This window comes from Rattus norvegicus, chromosome 3 (assembly GCF_036323735.1).
Source record: "Rattus norvegicus strain BN/NHsdMcwi chromosome 3, GRCr8, whole genome shotgun sequence".
In the NCBI taxonomy this organism is placed as follows: domain Eukaryota; kingdom Metazoa; phylum Chordata; class Mammalia; order Rodentia; family Muridae; genus Rattus; species Rattus norvegicus.
The window spans coordinates 154068606-154093309 of record NC_086021.1 but is presented as its reverse complement, the minus strand read 5'-3'; the positions used below and the strand labels follow the sequence as shown (position 1 = coordinate 154093309).

At 47.5% G+C, this 24704-nt stretch overlaps 1 protein-coding gene across 6 annotated transcripts in view; it reads right to left on the bottom strand.

Moving 5' to 3' along the window:
- Positions 1-6718: 6718 nt before the first annotated feature.
- Cfap61 (cilia and flagella associated protein 61) overlaps positions 6719-24704 on the bottom strand; it is a 278920-nt gene continuing 260934 nt past the window's right edge. For all 6 annotated transcript variants that reach the window (XM_008762285.4, XM_008762286.3, XM_063285000.1 and 3 more), the window contains 2 exons: positions 18888-18978; positions 6719-7166 (listed from right to left, as the gene is read on the bottom strand). In XM_008762285.4, the coding sequence (XP_008760507.2) occupies positions 6966-7166; positions 18888-18978 (292 nt within the window). In that variant the 3' untranslated portion in view covers positions 6719-6965. The remainder of the gene's footprint in view (positions 7167-18887; positions 18979-24704) is intronic.

The window sequence follows — 24704 nt, the reverse complement described above, 5'->3', positions numbered from 1 at the left end:
CCCGGGCCCGGGCGCCGCTCCCTTTTAACTGGGGGAGGGGGCCATTGTTCTCGCCTCCCGCTTCCCCCGGAGCCAATCAGCGCGTCCGCAGCTCCTCCGCCGACGAGGGCGGGAGGGCGACAGAGCGGCAAAAAAGGGGCCGGGACTCGAGGGTCGCCCGGTAGGTGCGGCAGATGTACCTGAGGGCGCGGGGCCCCAGCGCGCGCCCCTCGGCCGCCCCGCCCCGCCGCGCCCGGCGCCGCCGCCCCGCCTGGCCCAGGCACACGCCCGGCCCCGCCTCCCTTCACGGTCTGCTGCTCCTCTATGGGGAGGCGCACGTGCCTGGGCTTTGTGTGTCTCCTCCGGGGGGCGCGGAGCCGCCAAATGGGCCCGTCCATCAGCACGACAATGTGCGCCCCCCTCCCGCGCGGGGATTACCCGCGGGTCGCGAGCTAAATAGCAACAAAGGAGAAGAATGGCCCCAAATATGTCAGGAGGGTTCAATCCGCGAGCCGGAGCCCAAGGGGAAATTGGGCGCGCTGATGGGGTGGGGGCAGGGGCGACCCGAGGGCCACGGCTGCGGCGGGAGAAGGGCGCGGGAGCCCCGCGCACTGTATGGAAAATCATCCGCAAGGGGAACGCGCTACTCAAGTCCGGACAGCCAGTGGCCAGCCGGTGCCCTGGCCGCGGGACCGGGAGGTTCCGAGAGTCAACACATTGAGCCTGCAGCACTCGGTAGAGTGCGGCGTCTGGGCTAGCAGGCTCAGCCTGCCTGCCGGCGGGCCTCGCAAGGCTTCCCTCGAGTTGGAGAAACTGTTTGCATAGCACGTTTTCGATCATCCCCGGATGCGGGGCTGCAGCCCTGGCCTGCTGGCTGGCTTCCAAAAGGAACTTAAGCGTCTGAAGTTCCTTTCCCTAATATCCCTAAGCTGGGGGGATTGACATCCTTGCCAGGGCCGGACCCAGGCTTCAGGAGCCTTCTGGTTGTCCAGGGAGTAGGCAACGCCTGTGGAGTTGACCCAAGCGGGCCACGCACGGTGAAGTTGGTTTCCACCCTCTGCGCACCCTCATGCATTTTCATTCTGAGCGGGCATTTTGTCTGCGGGTTGACATCAGATGCTAAATCAAGGGCTCCAATCAAGGCGCTGCGGAATAAAGCAACCGCCTGTCTGGGCGCGGGCCCCCCCGGAGCCGTGCCCCCTTCACCTTTGTGAAGGAAATTAACCTCCCGCTATTGAGCGCGGGTCGCGGCCAATCTGGACGCAAAAGAGACGCGTGCTGCCCGGGGTGGGGGAGGTGGGGGTGGCCAATCTGTCCTCAGAGGGAGCCTGCAGCCTGAGAGGACCAGCCGCTTTTCCCGTGCCACTGGGAAGAGACAACAAGGAAGGACAACCCTGGTACACACACCACACTCAACGCCGGATTTGGACCCAGACCTGGCAACTTGTCTAGGGATTTCTTCCCTGCCCAGGCCTGAGGAAACACAAAAGATTGCTTTTCTTGGGAAAGGAGTAGATCCCTATGAAGTCCGTCACCAGAGAATAGCCAAGACTCATCAAATGTCATAGCTGTGTCGAAAATGTCACTTTACTCAAAGTGAGAGAAACATTTTTTCTTGCAGTGAACCTAGATTTTTGCTGAGTTTGATTTAAGATTAAATTCCACCGAAGGCATTTAATTGTTTTGGGGTTTCCCTCTGAAAATACCCTGGCTTGGAAATTAAATACAGGGTTATTTTTTTTTTCAACAGAATCCACTTGAGTAATAAATTGTAATGGGGACAGTTGTTAAGGTGAGTTAACTCAGATGAAAGAAGTTTTATGTTTTTGTGTCTTATGATTTTTTTAAACCACCAACTGAAGCGAGAAAATTTTATAAAATGCTGTGATGAATGCTAGTCTTTAAAAAGTTAGAAATCCCAAAATGAATTACAATTCATGAATGTTTCGATCTGAAAATAACTGTTGTTTCTTTGCTCTTTTGAGCGCTGATTAATACTACTGATGAAATTAGAAGAGAGAGAGGGGGAGAGAGGGAGATTCCGAGACAGCTTTGGCCAATTTTATTTTCTAATCACGAATCCCATCTGGGTTGTGGAATAATTGGGCGGGGCTGGATGGGCTACCCCCATCAGGATATTTAGTCTTGCGTATGTAACACTCTTTTTATTCAAAAGGCTACCGGAAGAGTTCGTTGCCTAGTGAGTTCTTACAAACAGAAAACCCACTAATATCTGTATAAAGAAGGTGTGTATGTATGTTGGGTGGGTGGGGGTGCATATGTCCAACAATTGAAAAAAACAAAACAAACAAGCAAAAACCTTGTACGAGGAAATTCAAACAGGGCTCTTGATTTAGTCAGGGAAATCTATGCAGATATTTAGTGGATATTTTTCACGCCGGTACAGTTAAAATAAATGGGAACTTGGAAAGTCCTGGAACACTTAGGCTGCGCACTCGGACACGTGCTCGCACCAGCTACCCCAGCAGGTGCTGTCCAGCACCGGTGGTAGTAGGTCTTCAGGATTTTCTCAGAATCTGTCTGCCTGCAGGGACCAGAACTCCTACTCCTGCGAAGTGTCTTCCCCTGGGAAGAGCAAAGCTCGCCCGCGGCCTGCATCTCCACACTGTGCTTCAGGATAATGGATGCGGGAGCGGTGGTGGAGAAACCTTGACTTTGCCTTCTTTAAGGAGGCCTTAACGGGAGTCGGTGGGAGGCTGGGCATAGAAGTGTCCCAAGTGGACATCAAGTGAGGACTCCTCTTCCTTCATGGACCGCTTGGGGGGAGACACCCCCCCCCCCCGCCTCTCCAATTCTTGTCCTTGCTGAATGGGAGGTGGGTACCGGTTCCTACCGCTGCAGAGCTGGAGGCCGGCGGTGCTCGCTCTCATCATCTCTTCCTGCGGCTGCAGCTGCCGTCCAGGCAAGCATGCGGACTCACTGACCACCAGCACTGCTCCGAGAGGAAGTTGAGACCTCTGAGAGTTTCTAGAATTTGGGTATCTGGGTGCTGAGTACAATCTTTGGAAATTTAGAGCTGAGCTTTGACCACTCAGCAGGAAGTCAGGGGTCTCTGGCTTCGCCGTGCAGGGAGAGCTTCTGGAGACACCAGGATTGTGTGTGTCGGGGCGAGTGTCCCTAGTATTCTTTCTGCGGTTCTGCTGAAACCTGCTCTCTGAATTTAACAGAAGCTCCAAAACACAGATTCCGGTTCCCACAGGACACGACTCGAAGGCACTGCGCCTCACAGTTCCATACCCACCGCCAGGTCCTGGAGGACCCAGAGTGCAGAAGCTTTGTGTTTGCTGGAATGAAGGGTTGTCTTGTCAGTCCCAGGAGCACGCGAGAGACACGCGCAGGCGGGATGCCGCCGCCCCTCCGGGCCCAGTTCGGCCTCTGGGCACCTTCCGGGCCTCCCCGCCCCATAGGCCGCTGCCTTTGTTCGACACATTAGCATAAAGCTGCCACGGATCTCCCGTTTAAATAATTCCACACAAAAGGAGAGTGCATGAAAGAGATCGAACAAGGGTGAAGCCGCGAGGCCGCGCCGGGCGCCGGGCGCGGGAGGGACGCGCTCGAGTGTCCCCTCCCCTCCAGAGCCCAGGGCCCCGCAATCTGCCGCGCGTCCATTATGGGGAAACCGCTTTTATCCACCCTCCCTACACACCAGTAGGCCGTCGGGCCACCTCACACACTCACTGAAGTGCCCTTAGGGCTGTTTGTGTTTTGCACCGGATAGAGACTGGAAGGGGGGACGTGGGGTGATTGGTCCCTGGGCTGCAAGAGGGGGCGTTTGCAAAGCGAGAATGTGGGAATGTCTCAGCTAGAGCCTTTGGGACAGCACTGCCCGAACCCGGTGACAATGGGCCTGGATGCAGAGTCCCCTCCACCCCTCCCCCGTACCCCCCCCCCCGGGTCTGAAAATGAACCCACAGAAGCGGAGCCAAACTCTGGCGACCCCACTGCCAACACCCTACACCCCACCACCCACTGGGAGGCTGAGGGGCACTTTGGGCCTGGGCCTGCTTCTGCCCTTGGGTCAGGCCTTTTCTCACAACTTGTCCTCGGAGTTTGCTTCGACCCCGCTCCCATTTGAAACACCGTCCATCCTTTCTTCAGCCTCTTTTGACTGTTTTATTCCTTCCTCCTCCGTCCCTCCTTCCTGGTATTCTTTCCCCATCTCCCCACCCTATCCACCACCTCTCTCTTGGTTATCTTGTCCCTCTCCCCTTCTCTCTAAGCCCCCTTCTGCCTGAGTGTTTCTGTCTTGACAACGCCTTTCCCCTTTCCCATCACTGTCCTTCATCGTGTTCTTCCTCTGTCCCCTCCTCCTTCTCTACCCTCTTCCACTCTTCTTTTTCCCCCCCTCGATCTTCCCCCACTCCTTGCTCCTCCACCCCCACCCCCGAGCAGGCCAACGTGTGTTATTTTATTTGTCTAGAGAGAGCCTATTTGTTCAGTGATGTGTGGCCTCCTGGTCGCCTGCTTTAATGGGGGACGCGGAGGCTGGGCTTCTGTGAACATTAGCATACAGCTGCCGGGCTCCCGCCCCGGGCCCGCGCTTACTTTATGCCGGCCTTATCTTCACTTCTCTCAGCCAGAAAACAATCAACATCTCCTCACACACGCGACTTTCCAGTCCTGCTAAGACTGGCTCGCCCAAATGCATGCATTCATTCATATTCTCCCCCCCCCCTCTCTCCTTTCTCTCTCCCCCCTTTAAGGGTAAATATTGATTGCCTGATTTTAATCCTCCAGGCAGGTTTTCCTTTTCTCTGTCTCTGTCTCCCTGTCTCTGTCTCTGTCTCTCTCCCCTCTCTCCCTCTCTCCCTCTCTTTAAGTTCCTGTGATATTTGAGTGCCATAAAACCAAAAGGAGCCATCTGTGGCAAGGAGGCGGCTACATTTCTTATTTAAGAACTGATATCTGTGAGAAGAACATTAGAGGCATCCGTGAAGCAGTGTTTGGAAATTTAACTTAGGTGTTTTTCTTGACAATATCCTTTAGTTACAAACCATAGAATCTCCAAATCAGGCAGGGACCCAGAGATATTCCAGTGTTGGTCTCTTTGAATATTTATTGTGGGCTTTTACCATCCAGAGTCCTTCCGGCCAGTTAAGCTGTGAGCTGTGAGGGCTTCATTTCTTAGGAAACCTGTTCCTAACGGCTGCACATATATGTCAATGGTCCTAGACTCAGGAACTTACTTTCTAAGAGTAGGACAAGGATTAAAATGTCACCAGACAAGCTCTTTAGGCCAGGATATACTTTAGATATTCCCACACCTGTTGTGATGCCCATGGCTACCTTTTTAAAGGCAGCAAAGAGAACACTGAAGTTAACAGATTTATGCAGGGCTTGCTGTTAAGGTTAATGTAGTCATTTGGGGTCACTTTTGTGTAACTAGAGGCTTTATCATGGTAATAGTTGGTCACAAAAGTCATAACTGTTAAACCAGCTCGCTGACTTTGTTCTGTAACCTCTAGCCCAGAATCCCAGGCCCTGGCATCCAAATGCTCTACATTTGCTGATGAGTTTGACCCAGGACATCTCAGGAAAGGGACGAGGGAAGGAAGAGTGGTGCCTGGGCTGACACCCCTGAAATATGTGCTGGGTGTGAGTTCTGAAGCACGGGCCAGCAGCGATTGGTCGATTGGTCGCCATTCAAGTGATAGTCTGTACCAGATGGGCCACCGCTGTCCTCCCCTCCCTGTCCCACATTTGTGTGAAACCTATGTGTGAAGGAATGGATGGCATTTATTTCTTGCTTTTGTCTGGCTGCAGAAAAACAGGAGCTCAGTGTTCCAGAACAACTTTGTTGTGAGAAATGTCAAACAACTTGGTGCTCCAAGTGCCCAGGCAGCTTGTGTCAGAGCTGGATGGCGCACGTAGACTTCTGGCTTGCCCCCCCCCCACTTTGCCTTGGGGAAGCTGGGAGAATCTTGCCACTGAGCCTTTGTGTGGGTGCGTGGGGTGGGGTGTAGGGTGATGGGGGTGTAGGGTAATGGGGGTGTAGGGTGATAAAACCCATACTTGTGCTCATAAAAAACAATTTAAAGCCCTACTGTGGGTCAGTTGTGCTGCACTGCTTCTGTTTGTTCCTGAATCCATGTGCTTTGGGGGGTGGGCAATTAAAACTTGCTTTCTTTAGAAAAGAAGACCGCTTCCTTCCGTTTTTCTTTCTTCTTTGAGATGGTTTTCACTTTGCAGACCAGGCTGGCCCCAAACTCACTGTATAGCTCACTGCCTCTCAATTCATAATAATACTCCTGTCTTAGCCTCTGGTAGTGGCTGCGGGAGGAGGGAAAAAAAAATCTGATCCACATTGGGTTATTTGAGGAACCAGCCCTGCTCTACCTCACTGCTCTGGAGATCAGCGTCAAACAAAATGAACGAGAATAATTTCCCTCTACATTTCAGAATTTGAGGTCTGTGTGTGGATCTCCTGGTCTTCCTTTTTTCCCCCCTTAGCCTTTACGTTCAGCAAAATAAATAGAAAAACAAACAAACAGTAAGGCTCTGCAAGAAGCCTCCTTGGTTTCAAAAGGTCAGGTAGGTTCCACCCAGTCCTCCTGAGGGGGGATTACAGATTTAATTTCTCCTTGTCTGTTTACCAATCTCCTATTCTGGGCACATAATTTTCTTTTTATATCACCCACTATTAAATGGTACACACAGGAAGGGCTAATTGAATTGGCAGCAGAACATTCCAGGAAATCAAACAGCATCACGCACAAGGTAAAAGCAAGAAGAGGTCATTTTATTGCTAGAGTGGATTATTCTGCTCAGAACATGCCTGTGTTTGGAAAGTTCCCGGACTTCCCAGTGCCACACAGCCGAGCGCCACCTGCTGGAAAACCGGGAAAACACAGGAGGAAGGAAGTGCATGTGATCGGGGTGGTGGGGTTGGGGGTTGGGGGGTTCTGCCTATGGAGCCCTTGGCTGACAGAGTGGAAGTGACGCCCGGGGTGGGGGGCTGGCTACAGCTAAATGATGCCTGGCCACGCGTACATGGGCAGGTGGTACTGGTTGTAATGAAGATAATCTAGGATGCTCTTCTCCAGCAGACTTTTGTAGATGGAATCCTCAAAAACCTTCTGGAGGTATTTCTGGGGCTTCTCATTCAGGTTTATTTCCTCTTCCTCTAACTGGCGGGCTATCTGCTCCATGGTAGGCTGGTCTTCCTCCTGTGAACGAACGCAGTTAAGGGGCAGAGTCAGAGCTTCCTGGCACTCAGCGCCACCAGGGCAGGGCAGGGTCAGCTCCCCAAGGATGGGAGCTCTGTCTAGCTTTGTAGAAATTCTTCATAAAGGGGACAAAACACACGCACCGCACAGTTATTCTTATCATTTCAGTGGACAGTTAACTACACTCACACAGTCGCGACATCATCCATCTGTCTTCAGAGTTTGCATCCCGAACCACAGAAACTGTCTCTGTTAACAGGAGCACAAAGTCCTGTCCCACATCCACCCCCAGTCCCTGGTTCCTTCCTGGGGCACCTCAAGCAACTGCAGCCACACACTGTTTATGTTTTCCTGTAAGAACTCTATTTGTCAAGTAGCGTGATGTTACCAAGGATGTTAATTTTAAGCCCTCAGTTTTCTTTTTCAGATAAAATTATCTGCTTGCTTTAACATTTGGGTAAGAAACCCTCTAGGTGGTTGATTTTCTTGGGTCTTGGTCAAGGGGTAGAGTTTAAGAACCTCAGAAGTTCTTAGTACAAATTCTTATTAACACAGGACTCAGCAAGAATAAAGTTATTTGAGACTATGCTCATTCTGCAAAGTGTAGAGTTTTTCTGGCATCTTGTGAAACTTTCAAACATACAGCCAGGTGGCGGTGGTGCAAGCCTTTAATCCCAGTGCTTGGGAAGCAGAGGCAGGCAGATCTTTGTGAGTTCAAGGCCAACCTGGGCTTCAGAGCAAGTTTCAGGACAGCCAAGGCTACCCTGAGAAACTCTGTCTCGAAAAAGAAATTTCTTTTTCCAAATAGACAAGTAGAAAGCCTCCCCTGCACGCCACAAATCCCCGAGGTGGTCCTTGCTGTGGGGTCCTGCCCGTCTCCCGAAGGATTGGGACTAAGGATTTTGAGCTGGTGGGCTCTTGCCAGCACAGTGACTACTGATCCCTCAGACCAGAGTCACAGTGTGTTCACACCAACTTTCAAATAGAAAGAGCAAAAGCAAAAACTAAACAGGGGGTATCTGTGAGGTTCTCCTGGACCATCACAGATGGAAGGCTCAAGCTGCATGGAGGCACACTATCATCTGGCTATTTAAGCAGGATAGGGCCAGGCTGGGGAGATTATAAACACGGAGCTTAGAACAGTCGGGGCGTGGTGCAGAAATTGAGGTTGAAAGCTGAACGGAGGGTAAGGAAAGGCAACAGATGGCTGGTCCTAAGAGCCAGAGATGAAGGCATTGGAGGTGCCAGCACAGCCCGTGGATATAATCTGCTGTCTACATGAAGCTGGCTCTTCCTTCAGTTGAACTGGAGGATTCTATCAGACCAGCATGAGACACTGAACCAATAAAAGTGGGGCTTATTACTGCATGAGGCTGTTCTACAGTGGGGAGGGCGGTGTAAGATCAGAGTAGCACCTGTGGCCTCTCCCCTCACACTGTGCTTACCTGCCATGGGCTCATCTCAAAGTGTCCCATGTCATGTGTCTGGCTGTGTCTGGCTTCTTTCGCTTAGTGGAATGTCTTGGCTTTTTCCAGTCTTCTGAAGGTTCCCTCATTATTTTAATAAGTGTGTGTTCATGGGCCACCATGTAATGTTATGATGCACACGTGCATTGTGAGATGAGGAAGCTGACTGGCATATAGAATGCCATCTGTGCTAAAACCCACCCTTATGACAAACTGGAAACAACTGTACATTATTATTAGTGTCAGTTACCAGGCTGTATGATAGGTGACTAAAACTTATTCCTGTCGAAACATGTCTCTTTTCCCCATTCTCCCCGCCTGGCCAGCTGTCTGCATTAATCACTCTAGGCTCTTTTTCTCTATGTTTGCCTTTACTGTGACTTCGTGCAGAGGCTAGGCTTCTTCCATTCAGCGTGAGGTTAATCCATATTGTTGCACAGAACAACTCTTTTTTAGGGCTGAATAGTATTCCACCACATAACATACATTCCAATGTATACATATCACATTCTCTTTCCCCATTCATCCATGGATGGGCAACTGTATTGTTCCATGGGCAACTGTGTTGTTCCTACATCTTGGCTGTTGGTGCTGCAGTGAGCATGACACCGTAGGTATACTTTCTTCACACCAATTTCTTTATGAATTCCTCTTGAGATGCACTCAGATGTGGAACTGTTGATCACATGGTGACTCCGACTGTGACCTCTACACTGTTTTTGAGGATGGCTTTCACTTACGTTCCACCAGCAGTGAGTGTTCAATGAATGGGGTTTCTTTTGTCTGTGTCTTGACCGGTCCAATGTCTCACCTCTCAGCTTCTCTATGACCGGCATGCTAACACCGTCTGGTGGTAGCTCACTGTTTCTAATTTCACTCCTTGGTGGTGTTAACCATTGCTTTCTTGTTTATCTGTTGACCATTTAATCTGTAGGTTTCCCTTTGACAAATGTCTCCAGACCATTTGCCTATTTAAAAAGATAGGCCATCTGTTTTGTGCATTGATTGATTGGGTTCCTCACAGACTTGAGATTTTAGCCCCTGGCCAACTCGTGGTTGCAAATACCTTCCAACCGCCCGTGGGCTGTGTGAACTCTGATTCTTCTTCACTGTGGGGAAGCTTTTCAGTTTGACTGAGGCCACTTCTTTATTTCTGCTTTTTCTTGCCTGTGCTTGGGTCATATCTAGAAAACCCCTGTCTAGATTTCTTTTTTTTTTCCCTGTCTAGATTTCAAGGAGTCTTCCTCCTGTTTTCTCCAGGAGTTCCGTGGTGTCTCTTTTATAAGTGTTCTGATAAGCTCCATGTTTGTTCTTTGGTATATGAATGTCTGATTTTCACACAGTCCTTATCAAAGAATCTGTCCTGTTGGTATGGTAACTTTGTTCTTAAAAAAAAAAAAAAAGCCCACTGACTAGGGAGATGGAGAGATGGTCCAGGGTTAAGAAAAATGGCTACTTTTCCCGAGGACCAGAGTTTAATTCACAGCACTCACATAGTGGCTGGCATGTCTGTAACTCCAGTCCGGAGGGATCTGATGCCCTCTTCTGGCCACTCTGGGAACTAGGCATGCAAGTATACCCTGATGATAAGACGTGTGAGGCAAAACACTCACATGTGGGAAATAAAGATTTAAAAACTAACAAAACACCTACAAATCAATATACTAAACACATTGCGTTTCTGTAAGAAGTTATTAAGGGAAAAATACAAACTGTAAAAAGGAGTTCTCTCAGCAGATTAGGAAACCTTGGCTGTAGAAGCATGGGTCCATTTCTGGGCTCTTGGTTCCCTATCCTGTTGGTCAGGACATTTGTTTTTATTCTAGCACCGTGCTGTATGGGTTTCTGTAGCATTGTTGTGTGTTTCAAAAGTAGGTAGCATGGAGTTTCCACCTTTATTTCTTTTGTTTTGGCTATTCTGCTCTTCTGTGGTTCCATATAAATCTGAGAAACTTTTTCCTGCTTTTGAACTAACAGCCATTGGAATTTTTCTAGGGATAACACTGGATCTTGCGTGGCTTTGGGTGATGTTGAGATGGTGACAATTTTAGTTCTCCTAGTCTATGAAGGCAGGGGAACGTTCTATTTACTTCTGTCATCCTCAACTTCTTTATTTCACTTTGGCTTACGTCTTGGGGATCTGAAAGGCTACATGGTGCTGGAAGGAGGTGCTGAGGGGCTTCAGGGGAACTTCCTGTCGGGACTCCCATGCCTGGTTGTGGGGGAAGGGGTGACCTTTCTTGGGGACACTTGCTGGCCAGGCCTGGGGCCACCAGTGTAGAGGCAGTGTGGGTGTTACGATCCTCCCTGGAGGAATACCACCTGCTCTTTAAGGTGGCTGCTGTCCAGGGAGTTACAGAGATGGAGGTGTGCTGGGCAGACCTAGGGTGGATGATCCACAACACCCTGGCTAGAGTTCTTTACAAGACCCCAGTGGCTTCCACAGAACCTTCCATGGTGGCCAGAATTCTCTCTCTCTCTCTCTCTCTCTCTCTCTCTCTCTCTCTCTCTCACACACACACACACACACACACACACACACACACACACTGGGACATGCATGGCCAGGCTGGTTTCCCTGATAAGCTGTGGATGGTTCTGGAGGAAACGACCCACACATCGGAGTTGTGTTCAGTTCCCAAAACAAAGCCCAGAATGAGGTGGGTGCAGGCAGCCCCCAGAGGCAAGGAGACTAGGCAGTGGAAGTGGACAGGCGAATGGTCCTCACTTGGGGAGAAGGGGGCAAAAACTGACCGATAATGGTTTCCATTACAAGCAAAAGTGTTGGCAGGAATTGAAGGCAGGATGTGGCAGGCAGCCTCTGGTGGAGCTGCTGATGGGGAGGGACTAGGAGATGGCTGGAGGCCTAGAGAGAACCCTGAGGCCTGTTGCAGTTGAAGCAGGAGACAGATCTGCCAGACCTGAGGGCAGCTGCTCTGATCAGTGTATTCCTGGCTGGGTTATTTTGTTTTTGTTGCTGTTGAGGGAGTGGGTCCTTTTGCTTAATCACCAATATTTTATGCTCTATTTTTTTTATGCCTACAGATCCTCTACATCATTGGTTACATTTATTCTGAAAAAAAAATTAATGCTATTGTAAACAAGATTGGTTGCTTAATTTCTTTTTCAATGAGATCATTGCTAGTGCTTTGTTTTTCTGTCCTGCTATTGACTGCTAATTAGGTGGCTTTCCCCCACCCCGTGTGTGTGTGTGTGTGTGTGTGTGTGTGTGTGTGTGTGTGTGTGTGTGTGTTGCTGGGAGTGGAACCTGGAGCCTTGCCCATATCATGGAGCCACAATCCCGGTCTTCATGTGTCCGTTCTAACAGGGTGAGCTCTCAGCTTTCTGCTCTACCTACCTGTTGCACCCCTGCCATTCCGAGGTCCTTCTGGCCATAGTATTTTCTCACAGCAACAGGAGGATAGCTAAAACAGAAGCCCCGTACTCTGTTTTCTGGCCTAACTGTTCTGGATGCAGCCTTTTGTACTGTTGTTGAGTGGAATTGGCAAGAATGGTGCTCTTTTCCTGTCTCTGATCTCTGAGTATGGTGCTAACTGTGAGCTTGCATTGTGGGGATAGAAGGTTATGTCTCTGCTGAGACAATCTCGTGGCTTTTGTCCTGAAATATGATTTGGGGGGCTCATTTACATTCATGACTGAGTCCTATGACATTGTCTGAAGAGACCACATTTGTTTAATCCATTGACATGCTGATGGACATGTGGGTTGTCTCCTCTGCTTAGCTGCTCTGGGTGCTTTGAATATTTGTGTACAGGTATTCATCTGAATAGCATTCACATCTTTAAAAAAAACCAGATGGCTAAATGTACAGTTGCTGGGTCAGAGGACGATTCTAGTACGCTAATTATTTTTATAGCAACTTAATTTTACATCTTCACTAGCAGCTATGTAAGGATGCTCTTTCACCCACATTTACTGTCTTAAAAATATTTATTTGTTTTAAGAGTGTTTCAACTACATGTATCATCTATGCACCCTGTGTGAGTCTTGTTCAGGGAGAGTCCAGGAGAGGGCGACAGATCCCTTGACCTAGAGTTACTGACGCCTAGGAGCTGACTTGTGGGTGCTGGGATTCCAACCAAGGGACGATCATAACTGACAAGTGATCGCTCTATGGCCCTGTCCTTTTTAATCTACATGTCTGTCTGTCTGACTGTCTGTCTGTCTATCCATTCATCATCTATCTATATATCTATCAACTATACCTATCTATCATCTATTTGTATCTATCTCTCTTTATCTCTGAATGTGAAACGGCATGCTATTGTAGTTTTGACTTTGTTCCTCTAATGATTAATATCATTTTCACATGAACGAACACATATGTGACCTCCACCATTTTGTGTCTTGATCCTCCTGTCTCAGCTTCTCAAATGCTGAGCTCCAGTGCCTGGCTACATCCAGACCTTTTGTTTTATTCTGTTAGTCTAGTTAACATAGTTAATGCGGCTTGTGAAGTGCCCCATTGACTGGTGACTGTTGCTCTGAAGTAAGGTAATCAGAGAGTGTGAAGGCTTCAGCTTTGCTCTGCTGTCCCTGGAAGATAGTTTTGGCTGTTTGAAACCTCTTGCAGCTCCATGTAAGTTTTCTGTGTCTATAAAAAATGCCTTTGGGTTTCTGACAGGATTTCACAAAATCCGTGAGCTGTTTTGGATGCAACTGCCATCTAAACAAAATAGTCTCTAAGACTGTGAACATGATATTCTATGTATCTATGTATCTGTGTATCTATGTATGTATCTATATATGTTTGTATCTAAGTATGTATGTATGTATCATCTATCTATCTATCTATCTATCTATCTATCTATCTATCTATCTATCTATCATCCATTCGTCCATCTATACCTTTGAATCTTCTAGAACATCACACAGCTTTCAGTGTCCAGTCTTGTACTACTTTAATTAAATTGATCCCCAGGTATTTAATTCTTTTTGATGTTACTGTGAGTGGGTTATTTTCCTAATCTCATTTTCATTCGAGTAATGTAGACGGCTGATTGCTGTGTGTCTGTCTTGTACCGTGCAGTTTTGCCAAGGGCGTGTATTAGCTTTATTATTTTCTGGGTTGTTAGAACTGTACCATGTGAAAAGAGCCATAGTTTTACTTACTCCTTTCCAAGGCATGTGCCTTTTATTTCTTTTTTTTTTTTTTAATTGCACTGGTTACCCCAACTTTAACTGTTTTCCGAGGGATATTGAGCATACGTGGTGGATGGAGATATCTTTGTCTTTCTGCAGATCTCAGGAGTAAGACTCCAGCTTTAGGTCATCCACTACTCAGTCCGACACTTGCTGTGACCTTTCATAATCTATCAAACAGGAGACGTCTCCTCCTACTGCTGGGTTGTTTTTTTTTTTTAATGTGTGTGAATGAATGAATGCTGTGGAGGTCAGCCGAAGGCACAGGATCCACTGAGGCTGGAGTGGAGTTATGATCCACTCATGTGGGTGCTGGGATCTGAACTTGGGTCCCCTCTTAGTGCTGAGTCTTTAAACTATGACATTTCTTGTCTTTTTCTTTATTTTCTTTCTTCCTTTTTTGTTCTATTTTTGGAAACAACATCTCATATATCATGTAGAGGGTACCTTAGAACGTGCTGTCTAGCTAAGGATGCCCTTGACCCCATGACCCCAGACCCTACCTCCCAAGTACTGAGATTACAGGTGTTCAACACCATACCTGGCCTTCGGTTGTTCGTTCTTCGTTTTTCGTGATGAGATGGTGTTGCTCTATCCCCGACTCTCTCTGGAATAATGTATTGTTGCATTGGCTTCCTGTTCTGTGTGCTGGCCGACTCACATTCCCCGGGTAAATCCCACGTGGTAATGATGTATAATCCTTTTAACATGCTGTTGGATTTGGTTTGCTAATCTTCCGTTGAAGGTTTTTACATCTAAATCCACAGGAATTCTGGCCTGCGGTTGTTTTTTCCTTAAAATTTATTTTGGTGATGCCTTTGCCTGGCTGTGGTATCGCCTCTCCTATTTGTTCCCGAAGACTTCAGGGGAGAGTGAAGTTAATTCTTTAAATGTTTGGTATAAGTCATGAATGAAGTCTGAGTTTAACCTTTGTTGAGATGTGTGTCGGCTTTCACACGCCCGTGGAAAGCAGAGGTTTGCTTTGGGTGTTTTCCTCAGGGGCCAGCTTCTGTGTGCTTTGAGGCAGGGTCTCTCACTGGCCTGGACTCAGCCAGGAAGGGTGGGCAGCCAACCAGTGAGTCTCAGGTCTCTGCTTTCCAAGTCTCAGGATCACAAGAACACGCCACCAACCTCACTTTTTATGCAGGGTCTGGGGATTCAACTCAGGCCCTTGTGTTTACACTGGGAGCACGTACTGACTGAGGCAAGGCCCCTGCCCTGTTGAGAAGTCTGGCCAAAGGCTTAGGATTTTGTTGATCTTTCAGGGCTCCTGTTTTCACTGACTTTTTTATTCTCCCAGCCTCTATTTTTTTTTTTAAGATTCTTCCTTTCTTCTCATGGTGAATTTAGCTTTCTTTCTTTCTCTTGTTCCTTAAGGTGTGACATTAGGTTATTATTTGAAATTTCTCATTTCTGTTTCTACAAATAGAGTCTTTATGTGTGATGTATGGTGTGTGTGTGTGTGTGTGTGTGTGTGTGTGTCTGTGTGTGTGTCTGTGTGTGTGTGTGTGTGGTGTGTGTGTGTGTCTGTGTGTGTGTGTGTGTGTGTGTGTGTGTGTGTGTGGTGTGTGCAGGCTCCTTCTGCAGACATCACAAAAAGGGTATCAGGTCCCCTGGAGCTGGGTTACAGGTGCTGTGAGCTGTCCGGCAGGTTGCTGGGAACAGAACTTGGGTCCTCTGGAAGAATAGCTAACACTATTGCTCTCGCCCCAGCCCAACCTTTCCTGTTTAAAAAGTCGGCGAGTTTCCATCTGTTGCTAACTTCCCTTTTGGATCCTTCTTTGACCCACTCGCTGGTTTCTTGAGTAGGTATTTACTCAATTTCTACAGACTTGTGAAATTCCCAGTTTGCCTTCTGCGCTGGTTCCGAGTTTCTACTACGCAACTGGTAAAAATGGTTAAAAATTTACATGGCGAGGCGTGGCTTTTTTTAACACTTGACAGGGGCTCTGTGGCCTTAAGTAGCCTACCCTGGAAGATGTCCCTGTGTACATGAGAAAAAGGTATTTTCTGGTGCTGCTGAGCGGCTGCCCTGGGCACTTGTGCTGACTCCACGTGGTTCACAGCCCCCTGAACATCCTCCTCTTTCCTGCCTGAGGCCTGCTCTAACCATCGCCCACAGCGATATGCTGAAATATGCAATCCTTACTTTAGACGCATTCTTTCCTTTCAGTCTGTCAACTTGGCTTCAGATATCTGAGGACTCTGTTATTAAGGGTGCATGTGTTACTTTTTTAGTAGAGGAGTTTGAGGAGTTGACTACATAAAATTTGACTATGACCAGTGACTTGTAGGCTCCACCCATAGATAAAATGTGATGTCGATGAATTTATCATTAACAACTGAAATACTCAGGGTGCTGTGGTTAATATTTGAGATCCTGTACTGCTTTAAAGATGGGTTAGAAAGGGACAGCAAATGGGCTAAATAAACCATTCTGATGTTTAAGAAAAGGAATTACTGTTATTTTTATTGTATCTACTGTTTCCATTTTTCTGATGTCAGACGAATAAACAAAATTCCTACAAGTCCGCCTGGTCATCATGTGTCCTGCCAGGCTCAGAGCTGTGACTTTCACCCCACTCTTAGCTGCTGGTGGTGGCATTAGTAGAGCTGTCCTTTGCCTCCACAGGCTTGCACGCACTCCTCCTGCCATGCACCGCTTCTGACCTTTTTCCAATGTCTGTCTGTCTGGAGCCTTGCCCTGTGGTATCTGAAGGTTTGCTTAAAGCTACCATAACTTTAAACAGCAGTAGACCCCATGCCACATAACCACTCTCCCTGTGGCTTTCCAGACTGACAAACAGAAATGCTAAAAGCAGGCTGGTCCCCATTGAGGTTCTTCTCCTAGTTCCTCACGGAGGCAGGACGTAGTCTCTGGCTAGAAAACCCACACGAATGGTCAGAAGCCTTTAGTGTGCATCGGCATAGGCTGAAGACCCACTCTTGTCCTGAGTCAGCACAGGAAACTGGTTCACAGCCAGTGTCAGGCTGTAGATGAACACTTGATGGAGTCATGAGGAGTCCTGTCAAAGGTGATGCACGCCACCGAGTTTAGCAGCTTCTGTTTCCTTCTCCTCTCTTTTTTCTCAATAATTGATCCAATATTGATGCATCATCCTGAATGCCTAAGCACATTCCCGGTGTTCATCATCTTGTGGTTCTCAACCTTCCTAATGCTGACACCATTTAATACAGCTCTTCACGTTGCGGTGACCCCCAGTCGTGAAATTATTTCATTGCTACCTCATAACTAATTTTGCTACTGTTGAATTATAATATAAATACCTGATATGCAAGATATCTGACCCGAGACCCCAAAGGCTGAGGACCACTGTTAAGCAATGGTATAATTGCATGGCATCATATGGAATAGTTCCACCATTCTAAGGTACTCTCTGTGCCTCACCAGTCACCCAGCCTTCTCTCACTTGAAAAATTACATCTGTACTGGCAGTGCTCATTCAATCTCCCCCTCCCCCATTATCCCCGAAAAGGTGTCATTCAAACTCTATGGTATTTTAGTAGGTGATTCAAGCAATCTAGAGGTGATCTACTGTGTGCCAAAGAATGTGTGGGTCCTATGCAAATGCTGCCCCATTCTCTGTGAGTGACTTGAGCTTCTATGTGCTTTAGTATCCTTCAGGGTACTTAAACTGGGTCCAGAGAGTGTCTATACCTCCAGTTTACTCACGTTGTTTCTCTCTCAAGGCCACTGTGGGACTGACTGGAATATCCATGCTATGGGAATTTTGACTTTTTAATGTAAACATTTCCTACTGACACTGACTCCTGACTTTTACCTATGAAGACCCTGAAGCATGACATTTTGATTCAAATTTTATAGCTATGCTTCCAACCTGAGTCTATCTCAGATTAGTAAATTACCTACATTCTGGAGCAAGCCCTGAGGAACTGTATTGGAAATCGAGTGTGAAGACATGGGAGTTAGTGATTTCACTCTGCTCTGATCCAGGCTTCTGTTCCCAGCTGGAGAATGAGTTTTAACAAGAGTCTGATGCTTGTGAACCAGACTACCGCTTAACTAACCTATGGTGAGCTATTTAACTTCAGTTTCTCCGCCTGTGGAAGGTCTATGAGGCACGGGGTTTCGTTATATTAAGTGAGGTGGGTAAGCTCGGGCTAGAATATGGTATGGGTTACAAAAACGATTTCACCCAGGATGTCCAATATGGTGGCTCTACCATAGAACCTGCAAGGCTGTGGTTGCTCTCAAGTGGAAGTGACAAGAAGGGACATAGGAACTGTCCATTCAGATGTCAGAATGAGATAGAAACCAGTGAAGGCCCGGATATTCTGTCTGTCTGAATGAAGTGGAGTCTGGGATAGACACTAACTTTCCTCAGCTACGCTAAGGGCTCCAGTATCAAGAGAATTGACATGCAGTTTCACAAATACTTCCTGATTTCCACAGAGCAAGGTGCCTCTGGGGAAAGAAGCCTAAATTCCAGATAATTCTCTATCTTCTTGATATAAATGTTTTAGTTATACAATTAGTGTATTCTGACATTGGGGTGAGTTCTCTGCATATTTTATTTTTTGATTTTATTATATTTTTGTGTGGGGAGGGCAGGAGGTCTTTGTGACAGTCTTGTGTATCTCAGGCAAGTCTGGAACTTGCTATGTAGCAGAGAATTATCATGAACTCCTGTGCTTCCTGCTTCCACCGCCAAAGTACTGGGATTATAGACACACACACACACACACACACACACACACACACACACACACACACAGCAATAACAGAGAGAAAACTAAAGGATGAGATTTCCATTCCTGTCAACAGGTAAAAACAACTCCTATCTAGTCTTCATGGTTAGCTGGTCATGAAGATACAACTACTTGTAAAAAATTGCACGAGCAATGTCCAGAAAAGGGTTTAAGGAAAGTCACTTCCCCTGAGACATTACCGTCTTCATTTATAGACACCAGAGTTTATCTAAGGCAGTGCAGAGGGACTAAGAAACCACTATGAGATGGGAATGAAGGGAGAAAGTCCAAATGATCAACGGCTGTCAACTGCTTACAATTTGCAAGGAATAACACCCACATGTCCACTAATCACGCTTACCTGCTTGGAGGTTATGATTTGGCGCAACTCTTTCTTGAGATCAATAAAACGATCGTGGAAGAGGGCCATGCACCACGGCTCCGTGAAGTAGCTGGTGAGAGAAGAGGAGATTCAGTTAAGCCGGCAACCCTCTCATTACCACTAATAAAGTATTTACCTGCTTTTTTTTGCCTTGATAAATTACAGTTCTGGCCCCATTGCAATCGTTTGCTCATAAAGAGCCTCGCAGAGCAGCCTGGCCAATCAATGTTTTAAATGGATGTTCCTGATGGAAGGCCAGGTTCCGTAATTACATTTAAAGTGGTTTAATTCAGAGCTGGGGCAGGACCCAGTGAAGAATCCTGATTTTATCAGAATTTAAAAGCCTGAAGACTTGTAAAGAACGGCGTCTCCATTATCTGCCCTCATTTGAGAAAAACAGATTGTGGGATTGACTGAACTGCTGCATGAACAGATTAAATTTGGGTAGAAAATAACACAAATGTTGTTCATCATTAAGGTTTCTGGATTAATAATGAGCAGAAAGCAGGCCACCTCGGTGCTGCAGCCTGGCCTCTGCGTGGCTGCCTGATGCTTAACTGAACCACTTGCAGGGAAACTGTGCTCTTGGGTTAAGATTTACTGTGAGGACTTACTACCTGTTCCCGGAGGGAAGCGAGCACATTTTACACAGAGAACATGACTGTCCACCATTCACAGCATCCCAGACAAAGGTGATACACTCTTGGAAAATTGGATACATTCTTGCCACAACCAACCCACCTTATAGACATGTTAGCCTTTCCTTTATTATAATGGGAAACATCTTGGGACAGGTAAGTTAACTTCCTAGAGGTCTGAGCAAGCCTGACCCCACCATGTCACTCTTCTCTGGGAGTGATTTTGCACCCTCTGCCACTGTCCGTGGGTGCCACCAGTCTGTACATAACAAGAAAAATGGTTTCCAGCCAGGGGAGTGGCAGAGGTAGAGCTCCTTGGGGCTATCAGGCACCAGAAGATGAATTTAATAAGGGTCTGTGCTTGAGTCCGCACGGCACCCGGTTGTGACATGATTCCTGGTTTAATTGCCACCTGTAGTTCATCTATCATTAGCTCTGCTATTGCTATCTACCCTTTGTCCCCAAGGTCCCTACCGTGCTTCCAGTACTAAAAAAACTCTATGGACCCAAAAGACAGGCATCCCTGCCAATGTTGACCTTATATCCTCAAGATGACTAAGGAATGGACAAAAGGGAAAAAAAATTAAATGAAGCAGTGGCAGAGTAGAAACTGTTGAGGAAGAGGATGATGAAAGGCTCAGTTCTGAGGCGGTGGCTTAGTGAGCCAAGACCCCAGGGAAGGGTGAGGGAGCCGCATGGAAACCTGAGGGGAAAATCAATCGCTCACTCCTGTGTAGGAAGACAAAGTGTGAACTCCTGGGGGCAGGAAGGGGTCAGGATCACTTGGGAAGGTGGGACAAAGAGCCACAAGCCTGAGGTGATGGTTTAGAGGGTATGGATGGATGGGTCACCCCTAGCAGAAGTATCTGGTCACATCCACCATAGCATTATTCCATGGGTTCCTATCTTGGCAGCTGCCCACAGCAGGCATCAATCAAGTGAGTGATCACAGACTCAGTGCACAGCACACTGACCTGGTTTTGACTTCTGGCTTTACACTGTCTTTCACAAACCTAGAATTTGATTCTGCTAAAGGGGGCTAAACTCTGCAAAATGCCCCCAAGATAGGCAGCATCAAGAAGGGGAGAATGAGTAGGGTGTGCTGGGGCAAACCTGCAGTCCCAGCGTTCAGAGAAAAGGAGATCAGGAATTGTTCGGTGTCAAACTGAACCATAACGTGAGTTCATGGCCAGCTCACGCTACAGAGTGAAAATCTGTCTCAAAAAGCGGGGACACAACAGTCATTTATTATTCACATTTTGGCACCAACACACACTCACTGAAAACACTGTCATTTCTGATCGAAGCCGACAGCATGCTTAGTCTAGGAGTATAAATGCATAAAGGCATTATGGTGACCTGGTGTTCATTGTCGAAGCAAGAAGTAGGAGGTTCCCGCCCCTAGGGCCTAGGACTTCCCCAGCCATGAATGTTCTTCTGATATTAACATAATTACACCATTTCCCCCTTCCCCTTCTCCCTCCAAACATTTCCATACACCCTTCCTTGTTCATTACTTGTTGTTACGTGTCTACCTGTATGTACATATATGCACACACGTTCCTAAATACCGCTTGCTTAGTCTGTATAATGTTATTCGTATGTGTGTTTTCAGGGTTGACCTTTTGGTATGGATAATCAGCTGCTGTGGTCTCTCCTGGGGAGAATTACTTTTCCCACCCCTCACATTCCTTGGTTGCTGTAGGGCAGAGGCTCACAGACTTTTGCCCTCCAGCCATGAACTTCTCACAACATCACCAGGTTTTTCTGTATCACCACCCCCCTCCTCCCACATTCAGGGACACCAAGGGAGATGGAGTGGAAAGAGTGTTAGAGGTGGAGACTAGGGAGGAGTGATGTGAAGCACTCTCTTATGGACATGTGGTAACCAGCACAAGAACTGCAAAAGATGGGGCTGTCAACACTTCATCACGATAGTGGAGGGGCTCATGAAGCCCCACTTCCTTCCTGAGGAACGATAGACAATTAGTGGTGGCTAGAGACAGAAGAGTCATTTCCCTCAGTGGTATAGCCACTTCTGTGGTCTGGCAACTTGCTCAGGCTCCAGTAAATAACCCCCTACCCACACTCATACAAATGACCTTGATGGTACTCAGCGGGTTATACACACACACACATAAACACACAGAGACACACATACAGACACACACACACACATACACACACAAACATACAGAGACACACATATAAACACACATGGACATACATACATATATACACACATACATACACAGATACAAAGACATACACACAGATATACACAGGCACACATAGAGACACACACAGACACAAACACACACAGACACACATATACAGACACATATAAAGACACAAATACACAGATACACAGAGACATACACAGACATAAACACACAGAGACACACATATATAGACACACACACAGAGACATACACACAGACTCACACCTCAAAACAACAACAGACATGAAAGTAGGAGGGAATCTCTCAGAAGAAGGGGGTTCAGCAAGAGTGGGGGGGTATAAAGGACAGTAATGGGGTAAGGGAGCAAAATACACTATATATATGTGTGAAATTATCAAAGACTAAAAATAATAAAAATCAACTTTTAGAAGACATGTTGAAAAAGTTAAAAGTGAAAAGTCCACTGCTACATACAGGGTGGGGGAGGAGGCAAGACTGAGGGTGTAGATGGTGGGAGAGAACACATGCCCAGCGTGTACGAGGGGTTTGAACCCTAAGGTGAAGGTAAGGGAGGAGGAGGAGAGAATGAGAGATGGGGAGAGAGAGAGAGGGGGGGGGAGTGTTCCTTGTTTGCCTATACAGATGACCTCAATTACTCAAGGACATCTAAGCCCGAGGAATGGCATGCCACTCATGGGAAACCTGGCTGGTATTCTGGGCCTACGTTCCTGGGCACACCTCCAGTCAGCTTCCTCAAGGGAAGGATGTCTCAGAGGGCTAGTCTGGTCCATCTCCCCAGCTGGAAATGCCTTAAAGTTAAGTGGAACAACAGCCTCAGTCACGACACCAAGCACACTGTGCCAGAAGTCCCACTCCCCATACAGAGCACTGCCAGTTCCTAGGTTAGAGATCTAAATAGTCGCTGTTTCCATGGTGCCGCTGTAAGTTCCAACCTTCGTGACCTCGTCTTCTCTCTCATGCCATTCCACTCTAGCACAGATTTATCCTGTCAGTCCTGGTGGCCATCTTCCCTGCCCAGAGCCCATCAGCTGTCCTGTGTCGCTCTCTTGATTCTCACTACCCACAATAACGCGAGAGTACTCGGGGGAGACTGCACCTCCCTTAGGAATACCCGCATGCCTGGGCTGTGTCCGCCATTGACATGCCCGTGTCCCTACAGCTGGGGAGAAGTGTCCGGGTTGGCCTGAGGTTGATTTCTGTGTGTCCTGCAGACACAGTGTGTGTGTCCTCAGTAATTGGCTCTCACCGTACAGTTATGGCGGTTAGCCCTGAGGGCATTAGCAATAGCCTGTACTTGTTTTCTGGTGCCTCCCTCACCAATAACTGGGAGGCAGCCCGTGCCATGTCCAGTACTACAGCGGGACTGCTTCAGGAGGTGACTGACTGTTCTCTCTGTGCTGTGAACCTTTTAAGTTTTGGCAGACGTGGAATGATGTGTACAGACAGCCCACGCCGTGCTGCTCTGCTGCTATAGTAGCTTACAGATACGTTCATGGTCCTACAGACCCTCTCTGCTTCCCCATTCACTCCTCCTCTCCTTCTTGGAGTTAGTGGCAAACTCATTTTTTTTTAGAAAATTGGACTTTATTAGAGAAAATGAGAGACTGGTAACAATTTTAATAAAATATTTCCGGTATTTTAGAAAGCCTTTTCCAACAGCAAAATATTATACCTAGCAAACTTGCTAACAATTCCTAACATACCATGTCATTCCACACATATACAAAAACACATACACACATACAAGATAACACACACACACACACACAGAGGCCAGAATACAGGCAGTGTCACACACATTCACACCATACACATATTACATATAAACACACACACAGCACAAATAATACATACCACATATAATAAAACACACACCACATATAATACATACACCACATATCACACATACACCACATACACATGCTACATACCCCACCCAACACCCACATATACTCAGATGCTGTAAGTTCTGGACCCCTGCAGCAGTCAGCACAGGGGTGCCTCAGATCCAAGTTCCTGGCAAACACTCCTGACCCAAGACAGACGTCAGACTGCCTCCCTTTTCCGTGGCAAGCTTTAGTTTCAGCCATCCATTTGTAGGACAGGTGAGAGGGGAACAGGGTGGTAGGGAAGCTGAGCTTGGAGTTTTCGTCAGGAGAACCAGGCAAGTGCTGAGTTTAACCAATCTCCCTCTGCAGTTGTGACTGGTCGGACAAGAATTGGTTCCTTCAGATGTAAGGGCATTAGAGAGACTTTTACTTCAAGGCTCCAGTGATGGCACCTCTCCCCCAGGGGGCTTTGGCTAACGAACTCCCTTTAGTGGAAAGGGGGTCTTGATGGAGAGCCTGCTAAGCCCATCGTAACTTGGAAAGGCCACAGGCAGGAAATGTGTTGACCCACCTAACCCATGCAGCTTGGAGGCCCACTGCAAGGCACACTAGGGACAGAGCAAACTGTTGTCGGCAGCCATGGGGAGTCAAGCGCTGTATCGCTAGTCTGGGAAAGGATGGGGATGCAATCTATAAGTACAGTTGTACTCACTGGACTCTACTCTGACCCTGACTTAAACTGAAAAGAATCTTGAGTTGAATCACAGTGAGGCAGGGACCGGCCCTACTTACTGAGCTCGGGGTCAGTTTCTGCAAACACAGCCCACTTGCTTTCATGAAGAGTTTGGGGAAATTTATTTTCCCTGAGTATTGTCAGTTTGAAAAGAAATGGTACCGATTCGTTTCCTAATTTATACTCAAAAAATGGGGACTGAGAGCAAGACAAGGCTGCTCACATCTGTAATCCAGGCCTTTGGGAGGCAGGGTTTGGGAGGCCATGAGTTTGAAGTCAGCCTGGGCTACGCAGTGAGATATCGGCTCAAAGACAAATGGAAACCCAAACTAAGTGGCTTGCCTACATGCACACCTCCCTAGAGATCACAGGGAGAGGGGCAGAGGGAAAAG